Source organism: Chiloscyllium punctatum, chromosome 20, assembly GCF_047496795.1.
Source record: "Chiloscyllium punctatum isolate Juve2018m chromosome 20, sChiPun1.3, whole genome shotgun sequence".
In the NCBI taxonomy this organism is placed as follows: domain Eukaryota; kingdom Metazoa; phylum Chordata; class Chondrichthyes; order Orectolobiformes; family Hemiscylliidae; genus Chiloscyllium; species Chiloscyllium punctatum.
Window position 1 is genome coordinate 74,827,449 of NC_092758.1, and position 23,930 is coordinate 74,851,378.

The 23,930-nt window shown below is 40.9% G+C and overlaps 1 protein-coding gene across 1 annotated transcript in view; it reads left to right on the forward strand.

The window, feature by feature from the left end:
- LOC140491823 (exportin-7-like) overlaps positions 1 to 23,930 on the forward strand; it is a 95,041-nt gene that overhangs the window by 12,843 nt on the left and 58,268 nt on the right. The window contains exons 3-4 of the mRNA XM_072590218.1: positions 12,837 to 13,009; positions 18,574 to 18,767. Of these exons, the coding sequence (XP_072446319.1) occupies positions 12,837 to 13,009; positions 18,574 to 18,767 (367 nt within the window). The remainder of the gene's footprint in view (positions 1 to 12,836; positions 13,010 to 18,573; positions 18,768 to 23,930) is intronic.

Genomic DNA, 23,930 nt, shown 5'->3' on the forward strand with positions numbered 1-23,930 from the left:
CCATCTTCTTAAAGGCCAAAAGGCAAGGACAGTATGTTTCCCTTGCCAGAGATGTCTATATCCTATGAATGGATTTGAAAACAAAAGACTTCGGAGGGATGACTTTGGAAGATAATCCCGAGGTTTTGTGTCTGTTGGAACACATGGACAATAATAGGCCTTAATCATGATTTGGAGGTGCCAGTGTTGGACTGGGGTGGATAAAGTTAAAAATCTCTCAACATCAGGTCATAGTCTAACTGGTTTATTGGAAGTATAGGCTTTTGGGGCACTGCTCCTTAAATCGGTTGCAATGATGAGCTTTGTGGGTATGGGTGACCTATGCTGTAAGACGATAAAAATAGGAACAGGAGTAGACCATTCAGCTTCTTGAGCCTTCTGCACTATTCAGTTGGATCATGGCTCCTCATGTCCACTTTCTTGCCCTTTGCCCATCAACCTTGATTCCGCTACTGATCAAGAATCTATCTTAGCCTTTACTACACTCAAGGACTCTGTCCTTACAGCTCCCAGATGCAAAGACATCAGTCCTTCAAGAGAAGAAATTCCTCCTCATCTCAGTCTTAAATCGGCTTTATTCGGAGACTATGCCCACAGATCCCATGAGGAGAAGCATCATCTCAGTATTTATCCTGTCAAGTCCCTTAAGAATTTTATATGTTTCAATCATCTCGCATTCTTCTAAACTCAAGCGAGTAGGGTCCCAACCTGTTTAACCTTTGCTCATAGAGAATCCCTCCATATTGTCCAAGTGAACTTTCTCTGGACTGCTTCCAATGAAATTATATCTTTCCTTAATTAAGAGACTAAAGCTATTCTCAGTGCTCTCAATGTGGTCTCACCAACATCTTGTACATTTCTTGTACTCTAACTCCTTTGAAATAAGGGCCACATTCCTGATTACCTGCTATACATGTGTGCTAGCTTTCTGTGTTTCATGCACAAGTGTTCCCAAGTCCCTTTGTGTTACATCTTTCAACAGTTTCTCACCATTTGAAGAATAATCTGTTCTTTTGTTCTCCCTTCCAAAATAAATAACTTCACATTTTCTCACATTATACTCTATTTGTCAACATTTTGTCCTTTCACTTAGCCTATCAATATCTGTCTGTAAACTGTTTGTATCCCTCTTGCAAGCTGCTTTGCCACCTATTTTTGTGTAGTCTACAAATTTGACTATAGTAAATTCACTTCCTTCTTTTCAAGTCATGAATATAAACCGTTATAGTCACAACACTGATTCCTGTGAATCCCACTGATTGTAAGTCACCAATCTGAAAAAGAATCCCTTGTTTCCTGCCCATGAGCCAATTCTCTACCCTACGTCAGTACACTACCTCCAACACTATGGGCTGTTATCTTATGACTTAAACTTTTATGAAGTTATTGTGTCGAACATCATCTGGAAGTTCGAATACAACACTGGTTCCCCTCTGTCCATTCTGGTTGAGACTGCCTCAAGAAAACCTCCAACAAATTAGCTATGCTGACTCTGTTTGGTTTGATTAGATTATGATTTTCCAAATGTTCTGCTGTTACTCTACCTCCTTAATAATTGATTCCAGTACTTTCCAACAATAAATGTTACAGTATTCTGCCTATAGTTACCCACTTTTTGTCGGCCTCCCTTTTTGAATGAGCTATTACATTAGCGGTTGTCCAATTCTCTAGTACTGCTCCTGAATGCAAGTATTTTTGGAAAGTTGCAACCAATACATCGACTATTTCTGTAGCTACCTCTTTGAAGATCCTAGGATGCAAGCTATGAGGGCTTAGGGAACTTATCCACAAAATAACCATCTTCCTGGACTCATTTTCTAAGGGGCCGATTTTCACTTTGACTTCTCTCTGCCTTTTTAAAGAAACTCTTAGTTTTATATTTCTCACTTGTTTTCTCTCAGTTTATTTTCTCCATCTTTATGAACCTTTTAACCCTCCTTTGCTGGATTCTGAATTTATCCTAGTTGTTGGGGCTATCACTGAATCTAATACATATAAATGGGATGGAAGACTCTCTTGTCTTCTCCTGCTATTATCTATTGTAAAAGTCAATTAGTGTCATTCAGTCATAAAAATGTACAACATGGAAACAGATCCTTCGGTCCAACTCATCCATGCCAACCAGATATCCCAATCCAATCTAGTCCCACCTGCCAAAATTCGGCCCATATCCCTCCATACCCTTCCTATTCTTATACCCATCCAAATGCCTTTTAATTGTTGCAATTGTATGAGCCTTCACCACTTCCTCTGGCAGCTCATCCCATATGTGTACTACCCTCTGCATGAAACTGTTGCCCCTTAGGCCTCTTTTACATCTTTCCCCTCTCACCCTAAACCCATGCCCTCTAGTTCTGGACTCCCTCACACCAGGGAAAAGGCTTTGTCTATTTATCCTATGCATGCTCCTCATTATTTTATAAACCTCTATAAGGTCACTCCTCAGCCTCCAACGCTCAAAGGAAAATAGCCCCAGCCTATTCAACCTCTCCCTGTAACTCAAATCCTCCAACCCTGGCAACATCCTTGTAAATCTTTTCTGAACCCTTTCAAGTTTCACAACCCATCTTTCCGATAGGCATGAGACCAGAGTTGCGTGCAATATTCCAAAAGTGGCCTAACTAGTTGTGAAATGGATTTGAATAAACACATTTCAGTTTCCAGTGGGTGTAGATTGATAATAAAATTTAGAAGTGTGTTCCCATAGATTCAAAAAATGAACTGGCATAATAAATAGGTTTAAAATATTGAATTGTAACAGGGTTGTCTGAGGTTACAGTTCAAGAATATTTTTCAAGCAGAATTGAGGGAGTTCTGCATCTACCCAGACCTAAAATAAGACACAGTGCTGAATAACAGAAGTATAAAACTATTCTTTAGCATTAACAACCCTACCTTTATAATCACAGAATTTGAGAGACAAGGACAATTTTTGAAAATTTCCCCTTCTTCAGCTGAGCCAGATATCTATTTCATGCACATTTAATACTAAGTGTTTGCTGAAGGCTATGATCTGCTCAGTGCATTTGTCTGACATCTTGCCATTGAAGTAGTGAGAGTATTAACTGACTCAAAATAAGCCAAATAAAGACATGCATGAGAATTCCTAGAAGGATGGCATTCCAACCAGACCTCTATCAACAAACAGATCGAGTTAGACCCCACCTCCCTCCTTCTGAGAAAAGGAACAGGAAGTGACTTCACCACAGGAAATAACATCACCAAAGGAAATGACATCACCAACCCAAAGAAACCCAAACATATAAATAGAAAGCAGGAAGTTTCAGCATTGCTTTACATAAAGTTCACTGAAGATGTTACCTAGTAAGGTAATGAAACGTCTAGAAATCTAGCTTTCAGCTTAGCAAGCAAATCAACATCCAAAATCTCAACCTGAGCTACAAATCTTCTCAAAACTTGCTAAAACCAGTTAGTTCCTGTGTCAAGGTAGTTGTCAAAATACCATTGGATGGACAGGTTTAGTGTTTGTCTGCTCATTTCACCAACTGAATCATATCTCTGTTAGTAACATAGTCAGAATTATTTTTAATCAGGACTTTCTTCCATGATAAAATTAGATTAGATTCCCTACAGTGTGGAAACAGGCCCTTCAGCCCAGCCAGTCCACAACGACCCTCTGAAGAGTAACCCACCCAGACCCATTTTCCTCTGACTAATGCACCTAACACTATGGGCAATTTAGCGTAGCCAATTCACCTGACCTGCACATCTTTGTAACTGTGGGAGGAAACTGGAGCACCCAGAGGAAACTCGCACAGACACGGGGAGAAGTACAGCATCTAGCAATATTTTGTCATGATCTTTCAGCAACTTGATTTGGAGGTGCTGGTGTTGGACTGGGGTGTACAAAGTTAAAAATTGCGTAACACCAGGTTATAGTCCAACCGGTTTATTCGGAAGCACTAGCTTTCGGAGCACTGCTCCTTCATCAGGTAGCTACGGAGTATAAGATATAAGACACAGAATGTATAGCAAAATTTTACAGTGTGATGCTAATGAAATGCAAAATTGAAAAAGACCTGGATTGTTTGTTAAGTTTCTCATCTTTTAGAATGACCATGTTGGTTTCAGTTCTTTCATATGTAAACCCCAGAACGTTTTTCGAAAGTTACATTCTCAAGTGAACTTTAACAATAGGTGCCATCGCAGCTCAGATAATGCATTGAAGGTATGAGGTTTAAGTATGTCTGTCTGTGCCCCAGTATTCAGACTGATACTATTTCTAAAAAAGGGGTTTACATAAACTTACATTGATTCATGCAGTTTTTGAGCAGAATAAAATGTAATTCTGCAAGTACAAGTTTACCCCACAAACTTACGTGTGTGTGTGTGTGTGTGCACGCACGCCGTGTGTTTGGGGGGGGGGGAGCGCGTCTGAGTGCCTGTGAGAGGGTATGTGTGTGTGCGTATAAAGGGGTATAAATCTGTGAGAGATTGCGTGGGTGAGGATGTATATGTGCAAGCTGTTGAGAGATGGTCTGCGTGAGTGTATGGGTCTGTAGGGGTGTGCGTTTGTGTGTATGCGAGCGAGAGAGTGTTTAGTGCAGTGGGGTCATCTGTAGTGTGACATGAACCCAAGGTTCTGGTTGAGGCCATCCCACAGAACCGAATTTGGCTATCAGCCTCTGCTTGGCCACTTTGCATTGTTGCCTGTCCCGAAGACTGCTTTAGAGAATGGTCACCCGAAGACCGAATGTCTCGGACCGCTGAAGTGTTCCCTGACTGGGAGGGAACACTCCTGGCTGGTGATTGTCGTGCGGTGTCCATTCATCCAATAATGTAGCCTCTGCTTGATTTCGCCAATGTACCATGCCTCAGGGCATCCTTGCCTGCAGCATATGAGATAGACAATGTTGGCTGAGTCACATGAGTACCTGCTGCGTACATGGTGGGAGGTGTCCCCAGTGTAATGTTGGTATTCGTTTTGACACTCTGACGTGTCTTGCAGTGTCTTCTTGATGGGGTCGTATGGTGTTGTCATGGAAGCCAGGCAGTTTGTTGCGAACAATAATCTGTTTGAGGTTTGGTGGTTTTTAAAGGCGAGAAGTAGAGGTGAGGAGAAGGTCTTGGTGAGGTGCTCATCCTCATCAATAATGTGCTGCAGGTTGCGAAGTACATGACGTAGATTTTGGCCTCCTGGGAAGTACTGGACAACGAAGGGTACCCTGTTGGTTGCAGCTTGTCTGTCTACTGAGGAAGTCATTACGGTTCATCGCTGTGGCACGTCAGAACTGGCGGTTGATGAGTTGAGCATCGTACCTCATTGTTATGAGGGCATCCTTGAATACTTGCAAGTGCCCATTGCATTCCTCCTTATCTGAACAGATCCTGGTATAGAACATAGAACAATACAGCACAGAACAGGCCCTTCGGCCCACGATGTTGTGCCAAACATTTGTCCTAGCTTAAGCACCTATCCATGTACCTATCCAATTGCCGCTTAAAAGTCACCAATGATTCTGATTCTGACTCTGCCACTCCCACAGGCAGCGCATTCCATATCCCCACCATTCTCTGGGTAAAGAATCTACCCCTGACATCCCCCCTATACCTTCCACCCTTCACCTTTAAATTTATGTCCCCTTGTAACACTCTGTTGTACCCGGGGAAAAAGTCTCTGACTGTCTACCCTATCTATTCCCCTGATCATCTTATAAACCTCTATCAAGTCACCCCTCATCCTTCGCAATTCCAATGAGAAAAGGCCTAGCACTCTCAACCTATCCTCGTACGACCTATTCTCCATTCCAGGCAACATCCAGGCAACTTCTCTGCACCCTCTCCAAAGCTTCCACATCTTTCCTAAAGTGAGACGACCAGAATTGCAAACAGGACTCCAAATGTGGCCTTACCAAGGTCCTGTACAGCTGCAACATCACCTCACGACTCTTGAATTCAATCCCTCTGCTAATGAACGCTAATACACCATAGGCCTTCTTCCAAGCTCTATCCACCTGAGTGGCAACTTTCAAAGAGCTATGAACATAGACCCCAAGATCCCTCTGCTCCTCCACCTTACTAAGAACCCTACAGTTAACCCTGTATTCCGCATTCTTATTTGTCCTTCCAAAATGGACAACCTCACACTTGACAGGGTTGAATTCCATCTGCCACTCCTCAGCCCAGCTCTGCATCATATCTAAGTCCCTTTGCAGCCAACAACAGCCCTCCTCACTATCCACAACTCCACCAATCTTCGTATCGTCTGCAAATTTACTGACCCACCCTTCGACTCCCTCTTCCAAGTCATTAATAAAAATTACAAACAGCAGAGCACAAAGAACTGATCCCTGTGGAACTCCACTTGTAACTGGGCTCCAGGCTGAATATTTACCATCTACCACCATTCTCTGACTTCGACCAGTTAGCCAGTTCTCTATCCAACTTGCCAAATTTCCCACTATCCCATGCCTCCTGACTTTCCGCATATGGCTTGTCCATAGGAAATGTCAGTTTTAATGTGTTTCGGGTGGAAGCTGGAGAAGCGTAGCATCATGAGGTTACCTGTGGGTTTGCAGTAGATTGAGGTGCTCAAGTGCCCATCCTTGATGGAAATGCATGTGTCCAAGAATGAGATGAGACGGATACCAAAGACTGGTCCGTGGTGAGCTTGATGGTGGGATGAAGCTCACTGTGTAGCTGTTTCAGTGACTCCTCACCATGGGTCCAGAAGAAACAAATGTCGTCAATATACCTGTGTATAGTGTTGGTTGGAGGTCCTGTGTAGAGAAGAAGTTTTGTTCGAACCTGTGCATGAAAATGTTGGCATACTGGGGTGCAAACTTTGGCCCCATGGCTGTTCCATGTGTCTGGATGAAAATCTGGTTGTCAAAGGTGGAAACGTTGCGGTCAAAGATAAAGCAGATGAGTTATAGGACGGTGCTCGGAGATCGGCAGTTGGTGTTGAGTACTGAGGCTGTTGCTGCAATACCATCATTGTGGGGGATGCTGGTGTAAAGTGCTGAAACTTCCTTTGGGATGAGGAATGTTCCTAGTTCGACTGGTCCATGGGTGCTGAGTTTCTGTAAGAAATCTGTAGTGTCGTGACAAATTTCAGCAAAATGCCCAGATTAATAAAAGGCAAATCCTGCTTGCTAATTGCTTGATGGTGCTGCAACAATACCTCTGTTTAGTCTTCAGAAATGAATATAAGCTCAATCAACCTTGATTAAAGTATAAAACAAAAAATATTCCATAGGTCCTGAACAAACAGTTAATCTGACAATGATACAATATCATTATGAATGAACTATGGGAATCAAAGTTTCATGGCATTATTAAAATTACAGATGTTACAATGCAAGAAGCACTTTAATCTTTTGTTCTGATCTCCTATAAGTTGAAAACATCATATCTTCCTTTTCTGGAATTCTACCAAAGCAACTGCAAAATCGGAGAGAATTCTTCAAATATTATTGAGAGGAAATTTTCTTTGTGTGAACAAACATGCCCACAATAACAAGAGCGATCCCTTGTCTTTGTATCCCATGAGATAAATGAGCTAAACGTTTGAATATACAGCCTAAGAATGAACAGTTGTCAGTAAGAATACAAGCTTGAACCAACCAAGAATTTGTCTGTATTTAACAAATGAGGCTCAGTTATTTCCTTTAAAACTTGTTGAGAGGTTTTCCCTGACTTTTTAGATAGCCACCAGAAAAATACTTTCGCCAATAATGCCTCCTTAATGTAATTGCAGGCCCAACAGGCAACCTTAAATGATGGTTAAAACAATTAACAGAAAATGCCCACGTACACCTCCAGTTACCTTGTGAGGCAGAAATGTAATCACCAAATTACTGTATACAGGCTAAAATTATGCCCAGACTTGTTAAGTCGAATAATATGCTGAAGGGAAAAGATAGGTAAGATGCAACACGTTTATAAATATCAAACATCTGTACACATATTGTAATTTGACCCTTGGGGAGAATGCATAGCTGGATGCTGACCAGCCTTTTGTCGTTGCAGCAATGAGACCATTGTGACAGCTGAACTGGAGAGACACATATCCAGTTTAGCTCTTTGAAATCTTAAGATGGGGCTAGGACAGGGATAACCATCCAGGGAAGATAGAGCAAGAAAGTAGGAAACCTATTGCAGAACTCCTGCACTCCAGAACCCTAAAAAATACTGCAATATTTGCCGACAGATGGTCTGTTCAGATTCATTGCCCGTGGGACTGGATATTTTTAATCAATCTGTTCAGATATGTTGCAACGCTTGTCTGGGGCAGGTGGAACTTGAACCCAGGCCTCCAAGCTGTGCCATAACACTGTGTGCCATAACAACCCAAATACTGGCCACCGGAATTGGGCTCACAGTTTGAAAACGAGTCACCCAGTTCAAACTGAAATGAGTTTATTTTTATCGAATGTCATTAGCTTTTGGAATTCTCTTCCATAGAGCGCTATGAATATTGGGTCATTGAATTTATTCAAGGCTGTTAGATATTTAATTGATGAGAGATTTGAGGGTGATGGGAGACAAGGAGTATCAGGCATGATCTTATGAAATGGAGGAAAAAGCAGAATGGACCAAATAGCCAGCTCCTGTTCTAATTTCTTATGATCTTACTGAAGCCTTGGATATAACGCTAAACACTACACAGAAATTCCTGGCTTTTAAAGTACTTTTGACATTAAAGCATATTTAGTCTGTAAGTTAGTTCGCTGAGCTTGAAGATTTGTTTTCAGATGTTTAGTCACCGTATGTGGTAACATCATCAGTGAGAAACTCTGGTGAAGTGCTGGTGGTATGCCCTGCCTCTGTATTTATAAGTCTTGGTTTCTTTAGGTGGATGATGTCATTTCTGTTTTTTTTCAAGGGAAGGTAGATAGGTCCAAATTGATGTGTTCATTGAAGGAATTCTGCTTAGACTGCCATGCCTCTTAAGAATTCTCTTGCATGTCTTTGTTTCGCCTGTCCTAGGATGTGTGTTGTCCCAGTCAAAGTGGTGTCCTTCTTTGTCTGTATATATGGAAACTACTGATAGTGGATCGTGTTTTTTGGTGGCCAGTTGGTGTTCATGTATCCTGGTGGCAAGTTTCCTGGTAGTTTCTCTGATGTGTTTTTTTTTAAAACAGTTCTTGCATTGTATCTTGTAAATGAAGTACGTTTTGCTGATGGTATCTAATGGATCCTTTAAGTTCATTAGTCAATGTTTAAGTGTGTTGGTAGGTTTGTGGACTATCATGATGCCAAGGGGTCTGAGTAGTCTGGAAGTCATTTCTGATATGTCTGTGATGTAAGGAAATGTGGCTATAGTTTTGGTTGCATTGTGTCTGCTTGTTTGGGTTTGTTTCCAAGGATGTTACAGCCATTTTCACATCAATTAACATCAACTTGGCCAAAGAAGCATTGGCATCACTACTAGGAAAACCAGGACCACAACACTAGACAGCACCAACTTCATCACCAAAGATAACATCCTCAAGCTAGTGGACCTGTGCCTCACAACGCTCTTCACATTCAATAACAAAACCTGCAAACAAGTTAACAGAACACCCATGGGATCACCAATATCAGGGCTCATTGTGGAAGCAGTAATGCACAGACTTGAACAAGCTGCCCACTCATCTCAAACTTTAGATCCGCTACGTAGATGACACCTTTGTCATCACAAAATAGAACAAATTAGTGGAAACATACAACACCATCAGCAATATCCTGAAAGTCATAGAATTCACAAAAGAGGAGGAGAACGACAACAGACTCCCATTCCTAGACGTGACAGTTGAACGGTTAACAGAGAGCTTTAAACCAACATCTACAGAAAACAACACACACGGACCAAATACTTCAGAAGCAATCATCCCAACACCCACAAATGGAGTTGCATCAAGACATTATTTCAATGAGCCACATCACACTGCAGCACCCAAGAACTACAAAGAGCAGATGAAAAATATCTATACAATGTTTTCAAGAAAAATGGGTACCCAATAAACAAAATCTACCGAATCCTCAGAAACAAACCCAAAAAAGCAGACATTACACAACCAAAAACTATAGCCACATGACCTTACATCGTAGACATATCAGAAATGACTTCCAGACTAGTCAGAACCCTTGACATGATCGTAGCCCACAAACCTACCAACACACTTAAATAGTGACTATTGAACTTAAAGAATCCATTAGATACTACCAGCAAAACTAACGTCATTTACAAGATACCATGCATGAACTGTTTTAAAAAAAACACTACATCGGACAAACTAGCAGGAAACTTGCTATTAGGATACATGAACACCAACTGGCCACCAAAAGACACGATCCACTATCAGTAGTTTCCATACGTACAGACAAAGAAGGACACCACTTTGTCTGGGACAACACACACATCTTAGGACAGGCGAAACAAAGACACGATGAGAATTCTTAGAGGCATGGCATTCTAACCAGAACTCCATCAATAAACGCATCGACTTAGACTGTATCTACCCTCCCTTGAAAAAAAGAACCGGAAATGACATCACCCACCTTAATTACCCAATACCTATAAATAGAGGTGGGACATACCACCAGCACTTCACCAGAGACTCTCACCTGATGATGTTACCTAGTATGGTGATGAAATGTCTGAAAACGATCCTTCAAGCTCAGCAAGCTAAGTTACATATTTATCATCAACCCAAGCTACAAATCTTCTCAAAAATCATTAAACCCTATTTTTTGAAGTCATTACTCAATTGAGTACCTTTGTCAATAATAGAAGAGTGACACATCTCAGTTTATGGTCATATCGTTCCATTCACCATTTTAAGACCCAGAGTGGAGATTAATCTCCAAGAGTTTAGTGTCAAAAATAATTCATATCCAATAGGTCTGTGGAAGATCACATAGAAACCAACATTGAGATATGTATTCGGTAATGAGACATGAATATGGAACTCTAATAGTACATTTGCTGCATTCTCATTATTAGGACGTGACGGTGTTGGACTGGGGTGGACAAAGTTAAAAATCACACAACACCAGGTTGTAGTCCAGCAGGTTTATTTGGAAGCACTAGCTTTTGATGCACTGCCTCTTCAGGTGGTTGTGGAACAGGACTATAAGACACAGAATTTATAGCAAAACAGTTACAGTGTCATGGACCTGTAATGCTATTTATAAAAATTTATATTCAGTCTGTCATCTTTTAGAATGGGATATGCTAGTTTTGGTTCTTTAATATGTGAATCCCATAACTCCTTTTAAGTTATATTTTCAAAATAGCTTCAGCTTTTCCAGCAATAGCTGCCATTTTAGCTCTCTCAATGCATTAAAGGTGTGAGGTTAAAGTCTGTCTGTGTTCTAATGTTGAGTCAGACAGGTTCAGTTTCTAAAGTGGGACTTACAGAATCTTTCGTGGATTCATGCAGTTTTTGAGCAAAATGAAACGTAAATCTGCAAATACAAATTCACCTCATTAATTTACATGTGTGCGCGTACAGGAGAGACAGTGAGTCTGTGCATATGAGTGTAAGTTCATGTGAAACAGTGTGTATGTGTGTGTGTGTGTGTAGGCTTGGTCAGATGTGTGAGTGTGATAAGGTATATGCCTGTGAGAGGATGTATGCATAGGTGTGAGTGCAGGGGGCGCATGTGTGTGCTTGAGAGAGAAAGAGCTTGTGTATGAGAAAACTTCCACATGAGACATATTAAAACAGCCATCTCCTACAGCAAAGCCCTACGCATACACAGTATCTGTTCAGCTTAGGAATGTGAAGGACGCATGAAAGTGCTGAAGGATGCTCTCATAAGAACAGGGTATGATGCTCAACTCATTTACCACCGGTTCCGATGTGCCACAGCGAGAAACTGTAATGTCCTCCTCAGGGGACAGACACAGGCTACAACTCTCCAAATCGCGCGCGTTCTTTCTCGCTCTCTCACATTCTCTCTCACTCCCTCACATTTGCGCACATGTGCGCGCACATGCACACACACCCCCCAACATACTCCCACTCTCATGCAGACCTTCTCTCATACACAAGCTCTCTCTCATATGCACACAAATGCACCCCTTGCTCTCATCCATGCATGCATCCTCTCTCAGGCTTATATCCCATCGCATTCACACACATACTTAACCAAGCTTACACATACACACACTCTTTTACATGTACTCTCACCCACATGCCTGCACTCACATGCACACACTCACTTGGTCTCCCCTGTAAGCGCACACGTATAAGTTTATATTTATTTTGCTCACCACCTGCATGAATCCACATAACCCACTTTAGAAATATAACTAGACTGACTCAACACTGGAACACAGACAAACTTTAACCTTTAATGCATTATTTGAGCTGAGATGGCACCTATTAGAAAAACTGAAGCTACTTGAGAATATAACTTAAAAGGAGTTCTGGGATTTACATATTAAAGAAGGGAAACTAGCACATCCTACTCTAAAAGATGAAATACTTAATCTATTTTACTTTTAAAATAGCATTACAGCTCTATGACACTAACATTTTTTCTATAAATTGTGTGTATTTAAGGTCCTGTTCCACAACCACCTGATGAAGAGGCAGTGTCTCGTAAGCTAATGCTTCTAAATAAAGTAGTGGACTATAATCTGGTGTTGTGATGTTCAACTACATTCTCATCGAATGAGTTGGTGAAGACAACTTGTAGTAAAGACATGTGCATTGATTTTCCACAAGTTAACTGCACCACAGAAATAAAATTTATAGAAGCCCTCCAGAAATAACACTGACTATTTTATTACAATTTGCTCAAACATTTCAAATCATATAAAATAGATTAGGAATTCCCACAATTTTTAATTTTATTATTACTTTTCTTCTCTTACACAGCATTGGGAATTTGCTCCAAACAGCGTACACTATCTACTGAGTCTTTGGCAGCGAATGGTTGCGTCAGTCCCCTTCGTTAAATCTACTGAACCTCATCTAATGGAGACATATGCACCAGAAGTCACAAAAGCTTACATTACTTCAAGGCTGGAGTCAGTGCCTGTAATCATAAGGTACCCCCATCACAGTTTGGATTTGCTGCCCAGACATTCCATTCTAATTGTCTCACAAATTGCACCTACGGCTGTCTAGACCCGAAGTTCTGGAATTCCGATCTTGCATCTTGTTCCTGTTCTATCCCACTTTCCATTATGGCATTCCTTAAGCCTTTGATGGCCTGACCCTAACAACTCTTCATGTGGGTGTATCATATTTTATTTTATAATCCTGCTATGAAATCCCTTACAAACACACTTTTATTTTATAGCCTATATTTATATCTATGAAGAATTGCTTCAGTCCTCAACTGCATACCCAAAATGGTCAGATGGTATATGAGTTATTGTTCTATTCAAACTACAATACAAAGGAAAATATTGCGGATGCCGGAAGTCTGAAATAATAAAACAGAATGGCTAGAATTCATTAGCATCTGTGTGGAAAGAAATGGAATTAATGTTTCAATGTGAAATATTAAATCTGTTTCTTGCTCCACAGATGTTGACAGACCTTCTGTGTATTTCCATTATTTTGTGCTCCTATTTTAGATTTGTTCCCCGTTGAGTGTGAGCTGGTCTCAGTCGGTATTGTGATTGTGTAAGGGATAGGTACATCAGACTGACTTGAAGTTGTGTAAGGGATAGGTACATCAGACTGACTCAAATTGAATACTGCTAATAATTTTTCTTTATTTTGTAATAATGTTAGCTTTTAACTTTTAGTAAGTAGAGGCATATCATTCTTAAATTGCAATACCTTAAAATAATCACAATTCAAAGTTTGTATCCACTCAGTTACTAAACAAAATCAACAGGACACATGGGTAATGAAGGTTAACAAACTGTGAAGGTCAAAAAGTGTGACGCTGGAAAAGCACAGCAGGTCAGGCAATATCTGAGGAGCAGGAGAGTCACTGCTTTGGGCATAAATCCTTCATCAGGAATGTGATGACAAAAGACACGCAGGGATTCTCCCTTTGTATTGAAGAAAGATGAATGAATTTCCTGGGTGATGCAAGCGATAGAGGGGTATATAACGATGAAAATATGTATTTGAAAGAGTGTGGGTTGATAATCCAACTGAACATCATGCTGAATATAGGAGCCTCAGGGAAAACGAAAAAGAAAATTAGAGACAAAGAGTTGGAATTGGAAGAAACTGGCAGCTATCGAAAAGGTAATCTAAAAGTCGTCTTTAGTCGTTTAATACAGAAAAAGGCTGGGAAAATTAGGGATGTGGCCGAATAAGGACCTGAAAGGGATCTTCATATGCACAGAGGTGCTAGCAAATAGTTTGCATCTGTCTTTTCTGAGGAAAATGGTGTTATCAGAATGAAAATTAAGTGTTTGAAGTATTGGATAGGCTAAGATTTATAAAGAGGAGGTATTAGAAAGTTTGCTTCGACTCAAAGAAGGGCCAAATGAATGCATTTCAAGACATCCAGTGTAGCTGAAAATACTTATGAAGCTTGAGTTCAGCCAGAATTAGTGCAGCCAACTTGAAGAGTACCACATCCACTAATGTAAACATTCCCTTCTTCCACCACTGGTGCATAGTGGTCACAGTGTATACCAATTACAACATGCACAGCAACAATGCACTAAACCTCCACCAATAGCATCTATCCAATTCATGTAGAAAGACAAGGGCAGCAGATGCATGGGAACACCATCAACTACAAGTTCTCTTCCAAGCCACATGTCATCCTGACTTGGTACCATATCACTATTCTTTCTTTGCCACTGTGTCAAGCTCTTAGAGCCACTTTCTAACACTGTGGGTGTGCAAACCCAATTTGAACTGCAATGATTCAAGAAGGTGGCTCACCAGTCCTCCTTAAGTTTGGTGTTGCTGCCAAAAGACTGAAGATTTGCAAACACTGCACCCTTATTCAAAAGTATGTATGGATAAACCCAATAACTATCAGCCAGTCAGTTCAACTTTAGTGGGAAAGCGTTTAGAAATGATAACTGATGACAAAGTTAGCAACGAAGTGGCTGAGTGTTGATCAATAAAGGAAAGCCTATCTAAATTTGTTAAAGGTAAATTATGTTTCACTAGCTTGATTAAGTTTGATAAAGGAACAGAGGGTTGAGGAGGAAAGGTCATGCAACATGGTTGCCCATAGGGTGTTTCGTAAAGTGTTATATATTGGCTTGTCAGCAAATTAATAAAAGGGACAATGGCAGCATGAATTTGAATTTCGCTGAGTGATAAGAAATATTAGTGAACAGTTGTTTTTCGCACTACAAGAAGGTATGCAGTGAGTTTTTCTAGCAGGTGGTACTTGAACCACTAGTTTCCTTAATATATATTAATAATCTAGACTCGAATGCACAGGCACAATTGCAAACTTTGATGAAGTCTCACTTGCCCCAGAGGTGTGTCATGGCATGTCACAGCAGGGTGATTAAAAATAAGTGCAATGTGATTCAAAAGGAATATGAAAACTTGGGCTTTTGAAATAGAAACTGAGAATATTATAGCAAAGTTATGATAAATCTGTATCAAGCACTATTTTTGGCTCCAACTGCAGTATTGCGTCTAATTCTGGTCACTATGCTTCAGGAAGAATATAAACACGTTTAGAAAGTTTGCATTCATTGTTTATGACAACCGTTATGGTGATAGGATCTTCAGCTACATGTACAGATTGGGGAAGCTAAGATAGTTCTCTTTCATGGAAAAGAGAACACGAGGGGGAGATTTGATAGAGGTGTTCTAAATCATGAAGTATCTGGACAGAGTCAATAGGGAGAAACTCTTCCCAATGACAGAAGGAACAAAAGCCAGAGGACACTGATTTAAGGCGAACTGTAAATTAAACTGCAAGTAAGAAAACACTGATGAATTGGTAAAACAGTTATAGAACGATAGAACACAAAACATCAGAGTGCAGCACAGGCCCTTCGGCTCATGATGTTGTGCCAAGCTATGGAACCAATCTGACGCCCATCTAACCTACATTGTTGTCCATATGCCTATCCAATGATCATTTAAATGCCCTTAACGTTTGCGAGTCTACTACTGATGCAGGCAGTGTGTTCCTCTCCCCTGAGTTGCTCTGAGTAAAGAAACTACTTCTGACATCCATCCTATATCTGTCACCCCTCAATTTAAAGCTATGTCCCCTCGTGCTAGCCATTGCCATCTGAGGAAAAAGGCTCTCACTGTTCAACCTATCTAACCCTCTGATTATCTTAGATGTCTCAATTAAGTCGCCTCTCAACCTTCTTCTCGCTAACGAAAACAGCCTCAAATTCCTCAGCCTTTCCTCATAAGACCTTCCCTCCAAGCCAGGTAACATCCTAGAAAATCTCCTCTGAACTCTTTCCAAAGCTTCCACATCCTTTCTATAATGTGATGACCAGAGCTGTACACAATACTCCAAATGTGGCCGCACCAGAGTTTTGGACAACTACAGCATGATCTCATGGTTCCAAAACACAATCCCTCTCCCAATAAAAGCTAATACACTGTATGCCTTCTTTACAACCCTATTAACCTGGGTGACAATTTTCAAGGATCTATGTACCTGGATACTGAGATCTCTCTGTTCATCTACCCTACCAAGATCCTACCCTACCCTATCATTAGCCCAGTACTCTGCATTCCTGTTACTCCTTCCAAAGTGAGTCACCTCACACTTTTCTGCATTTAACTCCATTTGCCACCTCTTAGCCCAGCTCTGCAGCTTATGTATGTCTCTCTGTAACCTACAACATCCTTCATCACTATTCTCAGCTGCACTGACCTTAGTGTCATCTGCAAATTTACGAGCCCATCCTTTTAATCCTTCATCCAGGTCATTTATATAAATGACAAACAACAGTGGACCCAAAACAGATCCTTGCGGTACCTCACTGATAACTGAATTCCAGGATGAATATTTCCCATCAACCACCATCCTCTGACTTCATTCAGCTAGCCATTTCTAACCACTAAATCATCCTCAATCCCATGCCTCTGTATTTTGTGCAATAGACTACCATGGGGAACCTTATCACATGCCTTACTGAAATCCATATACACCACATCAACCACTTTACTCTCATCCACTTGTATGGCCACCTTCTCAAAGAGCTTAATAAGATTTGTGAGGCACCACCTACCCTTCACAAAACCGTGTTAACTATCCCTAATCAACTTATTCCTCTCTAGATGATTATAAATCCTATCTCTTATAACCCTTTCCAATACTTTACCCACAACCGAAGTAAGGCTCATATGTCTAAAATTTCCAGGGTTGTCTCTACTCCCTTTCTTGAAAAAGGGAACAACATTTGCTATCCTCCAGTCTTCTGGCACTATTCCTGTAGATGATGACCACATAAATATCAAAGCCAAAGGCTTGGCAATCTCCGCTCTGGCTTCCCTGAGAATTCTAGAATAAATCCCATCTGGCCCAGGCCACTTATCTGCTTTTACACTTTTCAGAATTGCTAACACCTCCTCCTTATGCACCTCAATTCCACCTAGTCTAGTAGCTTATATCTCAGTATTCTCCTCAACCACATTGTCTTTTTCCAGTGTGAATACTGATGAAATGTATTCATTTAGCACTTCCCCTATCTCCTCTGACTCCACACACAACTTCCCACTGCAATGATTGATTGGCCCTAATCTTACTCTAGTCATTCTTTTATTCCTGATATACCAGTCAAAAGCCTTAGGGTTTTTCTTGATCCTATCCACCAGTGACTTCTCATATACCCTCCTGACCTTTCTTCACTCTCTCTTTAGGTCTTTCCTGGCTAACTTGTAACTCTCAAGCGCCCAAACTGAGCCATCACATCTCATCCTAACATAAGCCGCCTTCTTCCCTTTGACAAGATATTCAACTTCCTTAGTAAACCACGGCTCCTGAGCTCAACAACTTCCTCCCTGCCTGATCAGGATGTACTTACCAAGGACCTGCAATAGCTGGTCCTTGAATAAGCTCCACATTTCAATTGTGCCCATCCCCTGTAGTTTCCTTCCCCATCCTGTGCATCCTAAATCTTGCCTAATTGCATCATAATTGCCTTTTCCCCCAGCTATAACTCTTGCCCTGTGGCATATACCTATCCCTTTCTATCACTAAAGTAGACATAACCAAATTGTGATCACTATCACCAAAGTGCTCACCTATCTCCAAATCTAATACCTAGCAGGGTTCATTACCCAGAACCAAATCTAATGTGGCCTCGCCCCTTGTTGGCCTGTCCACATGCTGTGTCAGGAAACCCTCCTGCACACATTGGACAAAAACTGACCCATCCAAATTACTTGAACTATGGTATTCCCAGTCAATATTTGGAAAGTTAAAGTCCCCAAAAACAACTACCGTGCCACTCTCACTCCTATCGAGGATAATCTTTGCTATCCTGTACTCTGCATCTCTGGACCTATTTGGAGGCCAATAGAAAACTTCCAACAGGGTAACTTCTCCTTTCCTATTTCTAATCTCAGTCCATGCTACCTACATTTGCCACCTGACATATGATGCCATTTTTATTTAAAACTTAGTTTAAGAATGTAGGCTGTCATTATTGCTGGACATTTATGGAAAGATCATTTATCTCTTTGAATTCTGCAGAGACTGTTTAGAAGATCCTTTAGATGACACAGGCATGGTCTTCCAGCAGTTGGATCAGCTGTGTACCGTGAGTCGCTGTGAGTATGAGAAAACATGTGCACTCCTTGTACAGCTGTTTGATCAGTCTGCTCAGACATATCAGGAACTCCTGCGTGCTCCCAGTGGCAGGAACATGGAAATTGCAATCCAGGAAGGTGAGTGACCCTTTTCCCTCAGAACTATGAAATGAATTCCTCATGAAGGTATATTTGATTCTTCAATTTTTGCATAAGCTTTGTTTAGAGTAGATTCCCTCCAGTGTGGAAACAGGCCCTTCGGCCTAACCAGTCCACACCGACCCTCTGAAGAGTAACCCACCCAGACCCATTTCTGTCTGACTAATGCACCTAACACTGTGGGCAATTTTTAGCATGGCCAATTCACCTGACCTGCACATCTTTGGACTGTGGGAGGAAACCGGAGCACCCGGAGAAAACCCACGCAGACACGGGGAGAATGTGCAAACTCCATACAGACATTCGCCCAAGGCAGGAATCGAACCTGGGACCCTAATACTGTGAGGCAGCAGTGCTAACCACTGAGCCACTGTGCCACCCACGGCAGTTGCTACTTGTCATTTATCTAATCTAATATGAACAACCCTACAAGCATATTGAGAAAGGCATGAAATGAATTTAAACCCAAATACTCTGCATCTCTACCCATCCAGCCTACTACAGACCCAATTCTACACCCATGAGTTTCTTGAGCTTATACTCTTCCACTGTTACTTGGTATCATGCATTTTGCCTCACTCTCATCCAACCTCCTCTCCCAGCTGCAACTGTCCCATTTTAGATGAAAGTCTATGATGCTCCTGAGATAACTTCTCAGAATGTGTGTCAAGTCAGCTCATGAAACATGCCCATTGATGTTACAATCATATCTCCACGTCCTCTTTATCCACATCCTCCCCAGTGAAGGAAACAGACAGAAGGATGTATTTGTTTGGAAAGTTTTATCCAGAATATGTCTCTGGATGGAAACCAGGCAATTAGAAATACCTCTGCATGTTACCCCCTTCATTCCTGTTGTTCTCCCACTGTTGTGATGTCAACCTGATTTTCTACAGCGGATGAGTAAGGCATCCACTATGCTGCAGTCTGAAATATATAATCAAGCTTCCATTGCATCAGCAGGATGCTTTTCTGACACCGTTAATCAGAAATCGTAATATGTGGAGAATCCCATATGGCTTTCCAACTAGGCCAAACAAGGCTAGAAGAGACATTTATCAGTTCCAGCAAATGAGATAGCTTCTGTTTCCCTGCCAAACACCATGCATGAGGTTCAGGATAAAAACTTACAGCAAATATGCATGTGTTCTGAAGAATTAATGTCCCTGGCCTCATACCTGGGCAGATACCAGCTATTCCTGTGAAGAGTTGTTGGGACAACAAAGCCAAATTTAATTGACTGGTCATTGTAGACTAAAGTAGAAGAGAAACAGACTAAGGTTTCCCCTATTGTAAGGAGAGGGTCAGCCATCAGGCAGAAGCTAGATTTTTTTGATGATATTCCTTCTTAAAATGCCAAGTCCACACTGTGTATCCTCAGTGTTGCTGAGACATTTGAGGTACATCACAAGATGTCCCTCAATCTTATCAATAAAATGATAACAAATATTATTCCTGGACAGACATTGAGTGCCATTAAGTGTCAGGAGAACATTATTGTGCATGATTTGAAATAGATGGAACGATCCTGTGGTGTTAATATCCTTTTCTGTTGTCAGTTGGTGACCAATGCATTAACTGCTTTGTTGAACTGTGGTATCAGCCCCATGCAGTGTGACTTATCATCTTTTGGATTCCCTATTACTTAATGTTAGCGACAACTACAAATCTTGCAGTGGGGGTGGCACAATGGCTCAGTGGTTAGCACTGTCACTTCACAGAACCAGAGACCTGGGTTCAATTCCTGCCCTGGGCGACTGTCTGTGTGGAGTTTGCAGATTCTCCACGTGGGTTTCCTCCGCGTGCTCCGGTTTCCTCCCACAATCCAAAGATGTGCAGGTCAGGTGAATTGGCCATGCTAAATTGCCCATAGTGTTAGGGGAAAAATATAGGGTAGGGGAATGGGTTTGGGTGGGTTACACTTTGGAAGTTCGGTGTTGACTTGTTGGGCTGAAGGGCCTGTTTCCACACTGTAGGGAATCTAATCAGTGTATTTAAGATTATTTAGTGATATCAACACAGGGCAATTCCACTGAGAAACATTGAGAGTGAAGTTACATAAAATAAGTATGTTGCAGCCATCTTAAACTGTTAACCTTGAGAAGTGAGGTTATATGTATTTTTATTGTTTCAGAAAACATCTTGTAGGTTTTTGTTTGACACAATAAATGGAGGATAGTTGGGATGTGCAAGTTATGATTGTCCCTTGCTATAATATGTTTTATTGCGGAAGCTTAACCTTGCTCTGTTATTCTGAGAACCGTTTCATATCTAGTGCTCCTTTGGAAGTAAGTTTTGATTCCCTTTCTTCCTGAACATTCTGGACCCCGATTATGGCTGTAGCTACCTTTTTTATATACCTGTGCAGGCTATTTAGCTGTGTGGCAATACAGTTGAGCCCGTTGTGTCCATTCCTGTCCTACATGCATGCACTCTCTCATTCTACTTTCTTTCTCATTGGTTAGCAAGCATGGGCTGGAGTGATGGCAGATTCTTTTACCTGACTCCCTATCTTAGGGTCTTTGAAACTGATTGCTATGTTCCACTGCCACTCTAGCTCATAATCAAACTCCATTCACACCATGTAATCCAAGCTACAGCTTTGTGTTTTCAGGAAATAAAAAGCGCATCTAGTAATCTGGTTAAAATCTGTTCTCGAAAATAGAAAATACAAAGTCGAGTGGGAGTTAAGTAGGGTGGAGTGGAGTGGGAACACATGGGGTAGCATGTTTTATCAGCATCTTCACCAAGCCTAGAGGCTGGAATATAAAACTTGAAAGAACAAAGCAAAGGTGGGAATTATATGACATTTTGAGAGAGGAGTAGCTGCATATCTCTGACTCTGTCAACTGAATAAATCCCAGATTGGTTCCTCAGTTTTACTGAACATTGACTCATTTTGTTATCATATTGTGGTATCAGATTTTGATACCATTCTGTGCCAAGTTTTTTTACCCCAGACCGGTATGTCTGCTGTTCTCTGGTTGCTGGCAGATTTCAGCCGAGCAGAAATATTAAGCTTTGCTAGGGACCTGCCACTGGGTGACCATAAATCTTTCTCCCCACAGGAAAAGCGCTTCTTTTAAAACAAAATGCTCTTTAAGTTCGTAGAAGGAAATCCATTACTGAGATGATTCTAGCTGGAATTGGCAAAATGTGGACTTAAGATCTTTTGATGGCTTTAGTACCTCTCCATGAGAGCATATCCCCCCTATAGTACGCTTCATCATTAAGCTGAATGAAGAAATAAATCAGATTCACCAGACTGAATTACAGTAACTTGACAAATAATGCGTAAATTTTATAGCCTGAGTCAAGATGCACTCGGGTAAAGAAATACAGCTTCATGGACTATGGAATCACTGATGTTGCAGACCAGAGACTAAGACAATCAGTGAACATTATTTCTCAATTTTAAACGTTATGAAGGGATAGAGCCCATACTGCAGGCTAGCATGAAGGTTAAAAGTAGTAAGAGAAAGACCAAGCAAATTAGTAATTAATATCATCAAACCTAGAATTTAGAGACCCTTCAATTCAAAATGAAGGGCAGGGATTTTGAGAAAAGATAGCCAGACTGCACTTATAAAATATTTTGTCAGTCCTCTGAGAAGTAACTCAAAGAATATCTTGAAGTGAGTGTCCGCTATTCTGTAGGCAATCATGGTTGACATCTTGTTCATAAATTTTTTAAAAAGTTAGTCCAATTCTACTGGTGTTGCATAAACCAGTAACTGTTCAAAGCATTAGTGAGATCACATCTGGGGAGTATTGCATGTAGTTTTAGTCCCCTTACTCGAGGAGGGATGTAGTTGTTTTGGAAGCACTTCAGAGGAAGTTCACGGGATTGATTCCAGAGATGAGTTTGTCTTATGGACAGAAAATGAGCAGTTTAGGTCTATAGTTTTGAATCTAATTGAGGTATATATGATGGTAGAGGGGATTGACAAAGTAGATGTAGAAAGGATGTTCCTTCATGTGGGCAATCTGGGACGAAAGGTTCTCGAGACGATTTTTTGCATGAGGAGAAATTGTGTGTCTCAAAGCATTGTGAAATTCATGACCCCAGAGTGCAGTGGATGCTGAGACGTTGACTGAATTTCAGGAGGAGATAGATTTTTAATTCATAATGTGTTGTAATGCATTGAAGGATTATGGAGAACAGGCAGGAAAGTGGATTTGAGGCTTAGATGAGATCAGCCATGATCATATCAAAGGATGGAGCAGGCCCAAGGGGCTAAATTACCTACTTCTGCTCCGAGGTCTTATGTTATTTTCACCATCAAAATTGAATTACTTTAGTGTGGTCGGAAAACTGGCAAAATTATGCAATAAAATGATCCCACGTATTCAAGAAGCAAAGAAAGCAAAAGTTCAACTCGCAACCTCAGTGGAGGAGTGGGAGATGAAAGCCACTAATTTAATGTTTTCAGTGGAAAAGTGAGGTTCCTGTGTCTTTCCTGGGACACAAATTTGCAAATGAAAATGCAACATAAAACTGAATTGAGCACAACGAATTCCAAAATTTGATGTTTCTAATCAGATTTCTTTCACAGGATTTCCAGCCTTGCTACTTGATATGAGATAATTTTATTGTAAAATGTTGCCACTTTTCTTAACGCATGTTGATCACAAAAAGTTCAACTTTAATGTTTGAAAAGATAATGCCTGGCATTGATCCATGCAGACCAACAAAGTGACAAGTGATTCCCAAGGTGACTGAGTTTGACTTTGGTCACACTGAAATTGGAAAGCGATAACTTCAAATTGAGCAGGAGTCCTGTCTGCCAAGCTTCTGACTCCTGATCCAGATCATACTGGAAATGTGTTATTGATGAAAGATGAGAAAACAATAGCCTGAATTGACGCTGCTCTCCACCTTTAGTTGGGTATGTTGTTGACGATCTCTGACTTGGCTCAAGAGTGACAGCTTAGGATGTTTATAATCACCGTTTCATCTCAAGAAATGTCACAGCCTTTGAAAGTAATATGCAAATGGTAAAAAATAAATTTTATCTGATATGCAATAAGTTTTGATCACACATTTTCTAGTTGCACTATTGTTACTTAGAGGGATCTCTTTGCTACTTATGATGCAATCATATATTTAGAAACTCAGGTCTCTTGAGTGGTGGGGTCCCT